Raw genomic sequence first — 14,769 nt, 5'->3', positions numbered from 1 at the left:
TTTAAACTCCATACACCTTCACTAAAATCATTTGGATAATTTTAGCCCTGGAATTGCAAAGCTCTACTAAAAAAAAAGGTAAAAGGTAAAAAATGTTAACATGAAAACTACCGCTTCATGACATCACAAGGTGGAACAGAGCATTTTGATCTTTGTAGATGTAAACAGACGAATAATAAAGGGTGTGTGTGAATGAAACAAAACACAATTCCTGGTATGTTTTTCATGTGTGTTTGATAAATAGATAACAAATAGAGACATTATAAATTCTGCATGATCTCACCCGTCGTTCCAATGGGGCTTGAGATGTTTTTTGGTGAGCTCCATGACTCCATCAAACCACTGCCAGAATGTGAAGTTTCTGCCTGGTAAACTCTCCTGCATAAAACACAGATTTAAATATAGATTAAAAAATAAGTGTTACACATCTGTCGTGTTCCAAAAGTCACATTTCCATTATGGTGTTTGGTCTGTTTGAAGGTTTAAAAGTGTATGTATGTGTGTGTGTGTGTGTGTGTGTGTGTGTGTGTGTGCTCTGACCCTGTTGAACTGGGACCAGGTCATAGTCATGCTGCGGTAGTCCTCGGGGTTGTTGCTGGAGCTGCTGAAGGCTTTTTGGGCCAGAAACACCAGGTTCTCCTCAGACAGGCCGCGGTTGGACTGGACCTCAGACTTGTACTTGATGTTGATGGCTTCACACAACTGCGGCCACAGGACTTTATCAGGGACTAAAAAAGGCACACGGCCCTGAAAATGGACAGAGAGAAGAGAGGAGAACAAGATGAGAGTTAACAAACCCATGTTACAACATTTTCTAATATCTCTCTATCTAATTGTTTACTTGCAAAACAAAACCATCAAGATCTTACTGAGTCTCACTGGGTGTTGGTAAAAGATGAATGTACAGATGAAGAGATAAACAGATAAATCCATATATCATTCTCACAAAAGGAAAACACTCCAGCTTCTGATGTCATGTGGTGATACAGGAAGTGCTCCACTGTGTTTTTAAACTCCGTACACCTTCACTAGAATACTTTGGATAATTTTACCCCTGGAATTGCCAATCTCTACGGAACTAAACTTAAAAAAGGTAGTTGTTAACTTGAAAACTACCTCTTCATGACATCACAAGGTGGAACAGGAGCATTTTGAGCTTTGGAGGTGTTGACAGACAAATAATAAAGGGTGAACGAAATGTGTGAATGAAACAAAACACAACTCCAGGTATGTTTTTGATGTGGTTTTGATGAACATTCTAGCATGGCTTAAAGCTCACAGGGATCAATTTTGCATCATACAGAACATTTAAAATAGTACTAATAGAGTTAAGTAACAAATATTGAATGCCCATTATGGAAAAATGAATGTCTCTAATATTACTAAACTTGAAAAAAGTGTTTAAAGGACAAACTTGTTTAGTATCAAAACCCAGTCAAATGCTTATCTAGTAGGGATGTAACAACAACCGAAATATTGTGATATCGTATCGTCAAAAGTCTCAATAATATCGTAGGCTGTCACAATATATCAAATCACAAGTTCCTTTGCTTAAATGCATGGTTTTATAGTAGCAATAGATAATAAATATTTGGAAACTACATATCCCATGATTCATTTCAGTGCAGACAACAAGAAGAGATATGTTTTTTACTTGAATTCTTGGGATTGTGACAGTAATAATTCACACCAAAACCTTGTCAAGGTATTTTAAAAGCAAAAACATCTACAATCCATCTACAATTATATTAGCCTCTGCAAAATATCGCAATAAATATCGTACCGCGAGATTTGAATATCGTTACATCCCTATTATCTAGTGTTGATATCAGTTTTAGAATAGAAAAGCATCTGATTTTTAATACTTTTGACGTCTCTGGTGGCAAGTGGTGAATGTTTCTTTATAGTTACAGAGCAGGGAGCTATTTTCAAGCCGACTGAAAATGAGATCAAATAAGTCCAAGGTTGTGATTAAAAGTCTTTATTTGTATAAGGCTACTACAGACGCTGTATTTTCAGAGTGTGCATTGTGCTTTTGAGCTCTTTGTCAGCCTTTTTCATTTAGTTGAAAATAAATCTGCCATGTGAAAAATGTATGTCATTTACAATTACCTTAAATCAGCTCTATTCAAAAGTGACAGGGCTATAAAATCACATTGTATGTTTATTTATTTAAAGGTGCTTTGTGTGACTTTTCTGGTGCAGGGTTTGTCAAAAGATTTTCTCCACCTTTAGATCCTCATGGAGACCAAACAATACAAGTTACAAGTCAGATCTGTGGAGTGGCAACCTCGCTCACAGTCAGAATGTTTGTTTTTCTAGGTTTTTGAGCTATAAAACCACCTGTAATTAGATAAATGTCAGGTAGAGCTGTCTAATGTCATACTGTGGAATATTCCAGAAACAAACAGGTGATGACGCCCCACCAAAAAGTTACACAGTGCACCTTTACATATCTCTTTTTTCAGGTTCTAATCTAGTAGTGCAAAAGCAGTGCATGGCCAAGTGGTTGAATTGACTGATTGTTAGATTTTCAGGGCTGCAGACGTGTCCTAACCTTGTACCGCAAAAAGTATTCACAAACTCAAGAGAATCCTGGTAAACTGGTAAACACTTAATAAAAACGCGTAATAAAAATGTTGACTTGTGGATGGTTTAAAGGGTCCATATTACGCTATTTTCTGATTTATGTTATAATGTTTCCTCATCGCAAACAGACCTGGAGTTGTGTTTTGTTCCATTCACACATGTTTTACACACACATCCTGCATATTTAGGCTGAGTTATTCTATACAGACTCTCTCTCTTCCACCTTGTGATGTCATGTGTTAATACAGGAAGTGCTCCATTGTGTTTTTAAACTCCATACATGTTCACTAGAATTATTTGGATGATTTCAGACCTGGAATTGGCAATATCTGCTGTACTAAAGGTAAAAGGTAGCAGTCAACTTGAAAACTATCACTTCATGAATCTGTGTATCATGCGTTCATTCATTTTTCAAAATAAAACCAAAAATAAGAGAATGAAAAAAAAACAACTATTTTTTTCATTATTTGTTGTATTCCTGTTTTAGTCCTGGGATCAGTCCTGGTTTAATCCTGGTTTAATCCTGGTTCAGTCCTGGGATCAGTCCTGGGATCAGTCCTGGTTTAGTCCTGGTTCAGTCCTGGGATCAGTCCTGGGATCAGTCCTGGTTTAATCCTGGTTCAGTCCTGGGATCAGTCCTGGGATCAGTCCTGGTTTAGTCCTGTAATCAGTCCTGGTTTAGTCTTGTAATCAGTCCTGGTTTAGTCTTGTAATCAGTCCTGGGTTCAGTCCTGGGATCAGTCCAGGGATCAGTCCTGGTTTAGTCTTGTAATCAGTCCTGGTTTAGTCCTGGTTTAGTCCTGGTTCAGTCCTGGGATCAGTCCTGGGATCAGTCCTGGTTTAGTCCTGTAATCAGTCCTGGTTTAGTCTTGTAATCAGTCCTGGTTTAGTCCTGGTTCAGTCCTGGGATCAGTCCTGGGATCAGTCCTGGGATCAGTCCTGATTCAGCCCTGGGTCAGTCCTGGGTCAGTCCTGGAATCAGTCCTGTTTTAGTCCTGGTTCAGTCATTATGCGGCGCAAAAGTCTGGCATTTCAGTTTCATGGAAGTCAAGGAAATAGGAAATGTCTGATATCATTTTTTTTTTTTTCATTATTCAGTAGAGAAAATTGTTGTTTTTTCATTTTCTTATTTGTGATTTTATTTTGCAAAACGAATGAACGAATGATACCCAGATTTTCATGACATCACAAGGTGGAACATAGCATTTAGAGCTTTGGAGATGTAGACAGACCCTAACCCTAACCAGGAATACTCAAACATGTGCGAATGATTTTTGAGGAGGTAACAACATTATAACGTGCATTACAGCTCACAAGATTCCATTTTGTGTAATATACGACCTTTAAAAGTAGCTGGATTGAGTTACTGCAGAGAAGAGGCTCCAAAGGGATAATTTCCATAATATGGTCACATGGCACAGTGAGTCTCTGAGGTCAGTAATTAAATTTATTGGTTGTGATACTATAGTCAGCTAGAGTTATTTCTGATTGGCTTAACAACTATTTATAGACACAGATGAACCAATACTAAAACAAAAAATTGGAGCAGTTGACTAGTATGGTTCAGTTGTGTGTGTTCAAATCTGTTTATACAATTGTCTTTTTTAAAAACATTTAAATGATCTCTATTGTTAAAGGTCTTATATTACACAAAATGGATTCTTGTGAACTTTAACCCACGTTAGAATGCTGTTATTTCCTCAAAAACATGCCTTCAGTTGTGTTTTGTTTCATTCATACATGTTTGAGTAATGCTTTATTATTAGTCCAAATCTCAAAATGCTCTGGTCCAACTTGTGATGTCATGAAGTGGCAGTTTTCAAGTTAACTTCTACCTTTTACTTTAAGTTCAGAAGAGATGGGCAATTCCAGAGCTGAAATCATCCAAATGATTCAGGAGAAGGTGTATGGAGTTTAAAAACACAATGGCGCACTTCCTGCATTACCACATGACATCACAAGGTGGAACAGCGCGTTTTCTGTTTGAGAAGAACGAAATGTGTGAATGAAACAAAACACAACACAACTCCAGGTATGTTTGTGATGAGGAAACAGCATTGTAACATAGATCAGAAAATAGCTTTTTAATTTCATACTAAGCAAATACTTTTACATTACACAACATTTGTTCATTGGGTTAGTTTATCTCGAAAGGTTGTTTTTAATCTCTCTATTTAATAACATGATTTAATTGTAGTCATTTCAATACAATTACATTAGTTACATAAGTTCTGAAGGATTTTGGTGTGTTTCTTTTTTATCAACAATGAAGAATGAGTCCACTGATTCAGTCTTTCGCTCAGAGTGATCGTTATTCTAATGTGCTGCTCACAAACAACAAACAACAACAAAAGAAAAAAGGCTCAAATCTAGACGAGACTAAATGACAAATTACAGTGATGAGATCTGCAAAATTTTCTCGTTTTGATTGAAAAAATAACATTTGTAAAAATTTGCGAAAAGAGTAAAAATAAAACTAATATCTGTCCTAAAGCTGTTTTGCCCAGCTTCTTGAAGGAGCATTGTGTAACCTTTCTGGTTGAGGGTCAGTCATCTGCTTGTTTATATGTATTTCTCTGCCTGGAATGTTCCACAGTGTGACATTAAACTGTTCTACTAGATATTTATTCAATTACAGGTGGTGTTATTTTAAAAACACCCAGTAACTTTTCTGGTGGAGGGTCTGTCAAAAGCTTTTCTCTATGGAGGTGGTATTGCTTTGTCTGGAATGTTTCACAGTACTTTTCTACCCTCATGAAGACCAAACCAGACCAAGTTACAGGTCAGATCAGTGGAGGGGCCGTCAGAAAGCCTGTTTTTCTAGGCATTTTTGAGCTATAAAACCAGCTGTAATTGAATAAATGTAAGGCAGAGTCCTGCACCGGGTCGGGTATAGTTGCTGAAACGGGCAGGTTTTAACGTTCTGGAATTTTGCGGGGTGTTATGCGGGCAGGTAGTGATTACACACAGGTGGGTCAGGACTAAATCAGTACTAAACCAAGACTACACCAGGACTAATCTTGGAGAGAGAGAACCCCAACGAAAGAGAAAGCACATGCACATGTAGATCTGTGCGCGCAGAGATCTGCTCCTGTCCTTTCGCCTGTGGTCACCCGACAGTCTACATAGGTGCACCTTCAAGCCAGTCCCGACAGTGAGTCCTGATTCACTTCTGGCTTAGTCCTGGTTTAGTCCTCCTGGTTCTGTCCTGGAATCAGCCCTGGGTTAGTCTTGGTTCAGTCTGTGGTGTGTGCGGCGCAAAATTCCAGCATCTCGATAAATTTTTCTTCTGCTCAGTAAATAAAGCCTGAGAAGTGATGACAGTCGCGTCGCATCTGTGTGATTCGCAATGAAGAAAGCGTAACCGTTTTGTTTCATTTCAAGTCATAACTTTTCAATTCGTACTCTGCGGGTGCGGGTTTAACTTTGATAAAATCTCAGGTTTACAGGCGGTTGCGATGCTGTACTGTGCAGTCTCCAAAAACTGACCCGGACAGGACTCTGATGTATGGTAGAGCTGTTTAATATCGTACTGTGGAACATTCAAGGCAGTAAAACGACATATGCATAGAAACAAGCGACCAAAAAGTTACAGAATGCTCCTGTAAGACAACACGACTTATGTGTAACAGATTTCTAATATAATTTACGTTAACCAGTCACATCCATCTAGTACACATGGCTGTATACTAAAGCACACTTTACAGATGCAGATACACAAACAGCGTCTTACCGGCTCGGCAAAGGCATTGTCCCAGAGCACTGTTGCCGTGGCGTTGTTGTCTTGGCTGCCGTGAACAATCACCACCACAGGCAGAGAAAGCGTCTATGGAAAAAAACAGAAAAGACAAGAGGAGGATGTAAACGAGAGGGACAGTATATATGGATGATACTGTAAAATACGATGAAAAATAAGGACATGTTTGAAGGGCTGGGACGAGACGGTTTCTTTAAGACGAGACACGAGACTGGGTCCACGAGAACGAGACAAGATGATATTTTGAGATTATTTGTTGTAAATAATGTACAGCTCAATTTCGACCTCACCTTTTTTTCATATTTTGCTGTCACTGTAGTACTTTTGAATTTAAAGATCTCTTGAAATGTAACTTGCCAACACTTAACCCCAATCCAAATGTTAAAAAAAAGGAGAAAATAATCTCACAAGATGCTTTTACTCATGTATGTAATTTTGTCCCACGGGAAATTGTGGCGTAAGATCTTGTCCCATCCCTACAAATTTGACAATTCAATGCATCCATTCTTACTTTTGGATATAAAAAATTACACTACGCAGGCCCTAAATTAAAACTGGCAGAAATTTATAAAAATTTAACTAATTTGATTTTGCAATTTTTGTCTAATTTCTGAAGTTCCCCAGCAGTAATTCATGGACATTTTCGGAACCATCTTCAGTGATTTGGGATTGGAAAGTCCCTTTTCCAGATTGACATTCGGTTGACGTAAAACTCAAATTTGAAAAACGTTAATTGTGTAACTTTTCTGGTGGGTCCGTCAAATGTTTTTCTCCATGGAGATATGTCTGAAATGTTTCACAGTATGGCATTAAACCTTTCATCATGGAGATCAATCTAAACCAGTTTACAGGTCAGATCTGTGGAGAGGCGACCCCGCTCACAGTCAGAATGTTGAGCTATAAAACCACCTGTAGTTGAATAAATGTAAGGTAGAGCTGTTTAATGTCATACTGTGGAACATTCCAAGCTGAGAACATTTCAATAGAAACAAGAATGTGATGGACTCCCTACTGAAAAGTTACACAGTGAATCTTTAATTTGCTCCTTGGAACTCCCAAGAATTGAAGTATATATTTCAATCATATATACAACCAGTCGAAAGTTTGGACCCTCGTTTGCATTTTTATCTGCGTTATTTCTCTATTCTTCTGCACTCTTCTCTTTTAAAGTGAATTTTCTGATGTTTATGTTTTGATTCGTTTGTGCTGTGATTTTCTTCCTTATTTTATAAACTACTTTGAATTACTTTGTGTACGAATTGGGCCATGCAAATAAACTCGCCTGGCCTTTCTACGATTATTTACATAGTAGTTCTCAATGAAGATATCAAAACTATGAACGAACACATACGGAAAAAACTCCAAATCTGTTTTTAATAGCCGGGTTGTTTACTTCAATCACCGCTTTGGACATTTGGCGTTCATCTGTGAAGTGAAAACCATTACAGAAGACTTCATCATAAAAATCATTGAAAGAAGGCCAAGGGTTTGTAGAGATGTAGACAACGCAAAGGGTAGCTATTTTCAATCTTAAAGTGACAGGTTTGACCACTCATTTTTCTCATATTTAAGATTATGTTGAAGGTTTTTCAGGTTACAAATTTTACTTCCTAGTTGGAGATCATCACACTAAGGAATCCCATGACTTGACATGACATTACCTAGCAACCATGTAGTACACTGGTCCAAAACTCCTCTAATGTACACAGGAATTAATATCTGACAGAAAATTATATGAAAGCGCCTTTATTTTTATATTGTGCTGAACGACGGAGCTATCTAAGGCTATGTTGACACTGATACAAATTACTGTATCGGAAATGATTTGCGTCCAGACACGTCCTTTGTGTCCACAAGTCTTCCCTATCCTCACAGCTTTGAGCATATGTGTTTATGTTTTACAGAAACAAAACTTAAAACTGCATGGCTAATTTGCATAAACTAAGTGCTCAAAAAACAGTTTGCTATTGTGCTCTGATGCAGTTCAGCTTCAGTTGGACTAAAGCAGGGGTGGGCAAACTACGGCCTGGGGGCTGTATTCGGCCCTTTAAACCTTTTAATCTGGCTCGCTGAACTTGAATAAATTACAATAATAAACCTTGTTGATGTTTCATGCATTTCCGGTGTTTCCCAGTAGATGGCGCACTATATATACATTGAGGTGCGGCATATTATGTTGGCCGCAATGCTTTATGGGAAAGTGTTCTTACAGGAGTTATTGGGACCATGAGTGAAGTAGAAGTGTTCAATACATGAGGCTGCACTGCTTCCGTTTTAATTTGGCAAACATCAAATGTGGAAGACGTATAGAGTCTATGTTGTAATTCTTGATGCACGGAATGTGTTACAGTCTGGTTTTACTGCACGCGCAGATGTGTACGTGTTTGACTTTGTGGCGTGAGCTCTGTTTTTGAGCTGTCTCATTGGCTCATTCGCCTGTGGTATGCAGTGGAACAGATCTGTACACTTTTATGTGTTTGTGTCTGAATCTTGCGTAGGCAATGTTGTAGCGCATAGTGCCCGTCCTACATAAGCGTAAATACGAATGTAATGAAGCTGAGCTCTTAACACGTTATGTCCTGTCTTCTGTCCGGCCCTTCAGTCAAATTTTAGGACCCTATGTGGCCCGCGAGCCAAAAAGTTTGCCCACCCCTGGACTAAAGGACACGGATCAGTGGATTATATGTGTTCTTTCTGTGACAGAGAAGTGTTCTGCTGATGGTGAGTCTGTTCTGTGCTTCCATCGTGTTGGAGATGATTCATGTTAAACTTTTCAGAGATTATACATCTGCAGGTCGTACACATAGACCGTTGATATGAATGGATATATATTAGCGTTTTGACAGTGAATTACTTCGTGGCACATAGACCTACATCAGAGTATCTGTGTTTTCAGGCATCCACACAGTGCCGGATCAGGCGGCACCAGATCATTCCGTCTCTGGAGCCTTTTTCCATCGGATTAGTGTGGATGAACACTGCATCCACAATGAAAATGACTCGAATACGTACTAGTGTGGACGGGGCCTAAAATATAACTCTCTATTTCCTGTAATACCAAATTGCGTCTTGATTGGTGTAAAACTATAATTTATATTTTCAAAAGTTTTTATTCAACTGAATTAAGTCAAAATGATAAGCACTTTAAATGTAATAAACCCTGCTTATCTTCCTCACGATAGATAGGTTTAATCTTCAGTATATTGTGAAACATTCTGGACAAAGCAATAACATTTCCATGGAGACAAGCTGGTGGCGGACCCTCCACTAGAAATATTGCGAAGTGCACCTTTAAAGATAAAAAACACAGAATGAGTAGAGTGTCCAAACTTTTGACTGGAAGTGTGTCACGGTCAGCATTTGTAAAAGGCAGCGTATGATTCCTGAAAGTTCAACGATCAGAAAACTAGTGAGCAAAAAAACAACAAAAGAGAGAACGCACACTGTCAAACACAAAACACTCAATTTCCACTTTATTATTCTCGGATATTGCGTATTATCTCAAGTGAATAGTTACCTTGACCTGGAACACCAGCTCGTTTCCGCCGATACTGAACTGCGACTCGAACAAAATGGTGAATTTCTCTTCTGTCACAGACTCTGCCCCCCGTCGATCTGAGCGCTTAATCCTCTTCAAAGACTAAGACAGAGACAAGAGCAGCCTTAAAAGCCCTGCGTACTATCTATTATTCAGTGTGTCAGATGTGATGTGAATAAACCATGGGAGAGCCTGAGGGGGGAGTCGTTAACATGTGATGGAGACAAGCAAATGACTGCATAGTGGTAATACAGATTAAGTCTCGTGTGTGAATACGAGGGATGTAACAATAATCGAAATATTGTGATATCATACAGTCAGAGTTCTATATAATATCGTGGGCTGTGACAGTATATCGAATTATAAGCTTCTGTGTTTAAATGCATTGTTTTATTGCAGCAACACCAAAAAAAATGAGGAAACTACACAAACCGTGATCTTTTGTTCCATTTCAGTACAGAAAACATGAAGAAATAACTGTTATAAAGAGATTCTCACTGAAGACAACAAAAAAAAACTTTTCTATCTCAATTCCTTGAACTGTGACATTAATACAGCCCCAAGTCAAGGCTTTTTAAAAGAAAAAAGTAGCATTTCTTCAATTCTGTAGCATCTCCACAATATCACAATAATATCGAATCGTGAAATGCATATTGTAATTGTATCATACGGTGTGATTTACATATTGTTACATCTTAAAGACCGTCTTTCTCCCTGAACATTTAAGCAAGAAAAATTCAAATTAAAGCAGTCTCATTATGCAAATCGACATTTTTGGAGCTTTTAACCATGCTATAGCTGTTTCTCCTTCTCATCTAAGCCTCTTAAAGGTGCACTGTGTAACTTTTCAGTTGGGTGGTCTGTCACCTGCTTGTTTCTATGGATATGTCATTTCTCTGCCTGGAATTTTCCACAGTATGACGTTAAACAGCTCTACTGTACATTTACTCAGTTACAGGTAGTTTTATAGCTTAGAAATACCTAGAAAAATAGACATTCTGACTCCACAGATCTGACCTGTAACTTGGTCTGGTTACTGTGAAACATTCCAGATGAAGCAAGATGTAGAAAAGCGTTTGACGGACCCTCCACTGGAAAAGTTACACAATGCACCGTAAAGTGGGAACAAGCTCTACACAGAGGAAAGTCAGATTTCAATTTCCACTTGAATTATTTCAGCTAAATATAAGAATAGGTACAGCTGGTGTCCCTGAGGCAGATGTGACAGACAGCAGACTGACCATGTGTTGTTTTCTTGACAATGTCCATGTCAAATTTAAAGCATAGCTCACTAAAAATGAAACTTAGGGACTTGTAATCAGAAAAAAAAAGTCCAGGGGAATTCATATAAAAGTCCTATGAAATATTTGTGAGTCATTCATGCATGTTTGAGTCATCTTGATACTCCTTTATTCAAGATCTCATTGCTCTGATCAACCCCTGTTTTCACCGTCAAGTTTAACACAACAAGTCTTGTAGATTTAGGCTCGAGTTTTTCTCTTAAACAGAAAACACTATGATGTTAATATGGGAAATGCTCCACTGTGTTTTTAAACTCCATACAGCTTCACTAGAATCATTTGGATGATTTCAGCCTTCATTTCAGACTGAACAAAAGGTAAAAGGAGCTTAACTTAACTTAACTTAAAAACTACAGCTTGATGACATCACAGATTGGAACATAGCATTTTGAGCTTTGGAGATGTAGACAGGCTAATATTAAAGGATTACTCAAACATGTTCAAAAGAAACAAAACAACTCCAAGTGTGTTTTTGAAGAGGTAACAGCATTCTAACATGGCTTAAAGCTCACAAACATAATAGTCTTATAGTTAGTTAACCTAGAGCTAACCATAAAAGGTGCTGACAGCTGAGCATCTCTTTGATTTGACATTTTCAGCGACATAAACTCCCTCTGGGTACCACAGTTTTCCAGTGTGGAAACTGGTGCACATTTATTTTATTAAGTTGTTTTAAACAAATATTGCAACTTAAAATATTCAAATTATAACACAATGATTCACGGGTGTCATAGATCATAACTGTACGGCAGGCTCAAGCACAGTATGTGTTCTTTAAGGCTGGATGATTTGAGAACATTTATAATATATTTTCTGAGAAGTTCTGCAATTATAATTTGATTTAATTTAGCAATCAGGATTCAGTTCACTGTGTAAATGAAGGGACATTAAAGGTCATATATTACACAAGCATGACTCTCGTGAGCTTTAAGTCATGTTATAATGCTGTTACCTCATCAAAAACATATCTGGATTTGTGTTTTAGTTTATTAACACGTCTGAGTGAGCCTTCATTATTAGAATGTCTGCATCTTCAAAGCTCGAAATGCTCTGTTTCACCTTGTGATGTCATGAAAATCCATGTATCATTCGTTTATTTGTTTGTCAAATAAAATCAAAATAACAAAGCAAAAAAACAACTATTTTCTGAACTGAATATTGGAAAAAAAAAAGGATAACAGCCATTTCCCATTTCCATGACTTCCATGAAACTGCGAGGCCAACCTTTTGTGTCGCATTCGGACTGAACCAGGACTGAACCAGAACTGATGAAAAATAAAAATAAAAAAAAAATAAGAAAATAGTTGTTTTTTTGTTTTCTTATTTTTGGTTTTATTTTGAAAAATTAATGAACGAATGATACACGGATTCATGAAGGGATAGTTTTCAAGTGAACAAGTTCAGTAGACATTGTTAGTTCCAGAGCTGAAATCATCCAAATGATTCTAGTGAAGGTGTAGGGAGTTTAAAAACACAGTGGAGCACTTCCTGTATAACCAAATAATATAACACCACAAGGTGGAACAGAGTGCTTTCTATTTGAGAAAAGAACTTGGCCTAAATATGATTTGTGTGTTAAACATGTGTGAATGAAAGAACAAAACTCCAGGTATGTTTGTGACAAGGAAACAACATTATACCATAGATCAGAAAATAAAGTAATATACCGGTGGGCCCTTTGACTTTACTTAGAAAAATCACACCCATTTGAACTCACCATGTTCCTGAAGTGGGCGCTGAGCGTGCCCGTCGTCTGGTGGTACTCCATCACACAGTTATTGTTGAGAATCTCCCCACTGCTTTCACTGTGGGACAAAAGAAAACAGGTTGTGTTCACAATATTCTAGTGTGGCTACAGTTTAACGTTGAGCTGGAGAACAGGTCAGAAGGTGCTGTTTAAAGGTGTAACTTTTTGGTTGGGCGTCCTGCCTGGAATGTTCCACAGTATGACATTAAACAGCTCTACCTTACATGTATTCAATTACAGGTGGTTTTGTAGCTCAACAATACGTAAAAAAAACAACATTCTGACTGTGAGCAGGGTAGCCTCTCCATAGATCTGACCTGTAACTTGGTCTGGTTTAGCCTCCATGAAGACAGAAAGATTTAAAACCATACTGTGAAACATTTCAGACAAAATAATAACATCTCCATGGACAAAGCTTTCGACGGACCCTCCACCAGAAAAGTTGCAGATTTGTTGACTTGGTTGATGGTTAATATCTCTGTAATTACTGGGCCTATCAATATGAAACAAAAACTGGTACAAAGTTAAATGTCTTCTTTGTTAGTATAAAAAGTTTGTGGAGCTAATAATGACAAAATTCAACATTTGTAGATCATACGTTTGGACATTTCTTTCAAAAACATAGAGTGACTGTATATAGTCACATGAGGAGGACATGAAACAGCATTTTGACTGGGAACAAAGAGGACACCAATGATAAGAAAATCACATTGAGTTTTAGTTTGTATAATTGCCAACTGTGATTGCCCTTTTCCCTTTTTAGACACAAAATAATGCTGTTAAGGTTAGGACATTGCAAAAAAACAAACAAACAAACACACAAAAGTTGAGACAGCCAAAGAGCATTTTGTTTGGCTATAATGAAACTCTGAAGTGGTTTTAATTACTGCTCTAACTGAATTATTAAATTATACTGTTCTGTCCAGTTACATACAAAATACAATTAATTACCTATTGCTTAAATGTGCTTTTGAGTTGAAAATTACAGCGTTATGCATATGAGTTTGCACAGCGCCTTTTAAGTCTTAAGATATGATAAAAAAAAAGTCTGTGGGGAAAAAATTTATGAGAAATGTACTTCCAAAACCAAAGTGGTCTTCGAAGTTCAACTCCATACAGAATAATAATAATGGACTAATAATGGACTACTTAAAAGTAATCTGGCATTTTATTTAATTAGTTTTTTTTTATTTAGCTTTTATTTAACCAAGTAAAATGTTTGAAAACTCTTTCTTATTTCCAGATATGACCATGAGGAACTGGAAGGCTAGACAATGTCGTCAAATACGGTCTAATTGTAGAACCTTATAGAACTCTATTTTTATCTCCATGGAGACAAGCAGGTCAAACCACCAGGGGAAGTTTCACAATATGTCACGTCAAAAATTACAAGCCGTTGCCATAGCAATTGTGGCGGTATAGATAAATGTAGAACCCCCGCAGTGTGATGTCACTGCAAAGTATCAATACTCAATCTGAAAATATCATGATAAACGATAATATTGAAATGATTTTACAGCACTTTCACAATAATCTTAAAGGTGCACTGTGTTACTTTTTGGTTAGGGGTCTGTCACCTGCTGGTTTCTATGGAGATTCATCATCGCTCTGTCTGGAATGTTCCGCAGTATGATATTAAACAGCTCTATCTTACTTTTATTTATTCAATTACAGGTGGTTTTTTTAGCTCAAAAATACCTAGAAAAACAGGCATTCCGACTGTGAGCGGGATTGCCACAGATCTGACCTGTAACTTGGTTTGATTTGGTCTCTATGAAGATAGAAAGGGTTAATACCATACTGTGAAGGAGAGAAGCATTTGACGAACCCTCCACCA

At 37.6% G+C, this 14,769-nt stretch overlaps 1 protein-coding gene across 2 annotated transcripts in view; it reads right to left on the bottom strand.

Moving 5' to 3' along the window:
• The window catches only part of stat5a (signal transducer and activator of transcription 5a), a 199,805-nt gene that overhangs the window by 18,352 nt on the left and 166,684 nt on the right, over window positions 1-14,769 (bottom strand). For both annotated transcript variants that reach the window (XM_020924049.2, XM_055152951.1), the window contains exons 11-15: window positions 12,903-12,990; window positions 9,864-9,986; window positions 6,323-6,415; window positions 541-747; window positions 284-378 (exon numbers count right to left, since the gene is read on the bottom strand). In XM_020924049.2, coding sequence (XP_020779708.1) covers window positions 284-378; window positions 541-747; window positions 6,323-6,415; window positions 9,864-9,986; window positions 12,903-12,990 — 606 coding nt within the window. The remainder of the gene's footprint in view (window positions 1-283; window positions 379-540; window positions 748-6,322; window positions 6,416-9,863; window positions 9,987-12,902; window positions 12,991-14,769) is intronic.

This window comes from Boleophthalmus pectinirostris, unplaced genomic scaffold (genome assembly GCF_026225935.1).
Source record: "Boleophthalmus pectinirostris isolate CB_2022bp ecotype Guang Dong unplaced genomic scaffold, ASM2622593v1 HiC_scaffold_17, whole genome shotgun sequence".
NCBI lineage: Eukaryota > Metazoa > Chordata > Actinopteri > Gobiiformes > Gobiidae > Boleophthalmus > Boleophthalmus pectinirostris.
Note: the sequence above shows the minus strand (reverse complement) of the source record. Positions and strands in the feature narration are given on the sequence as shown.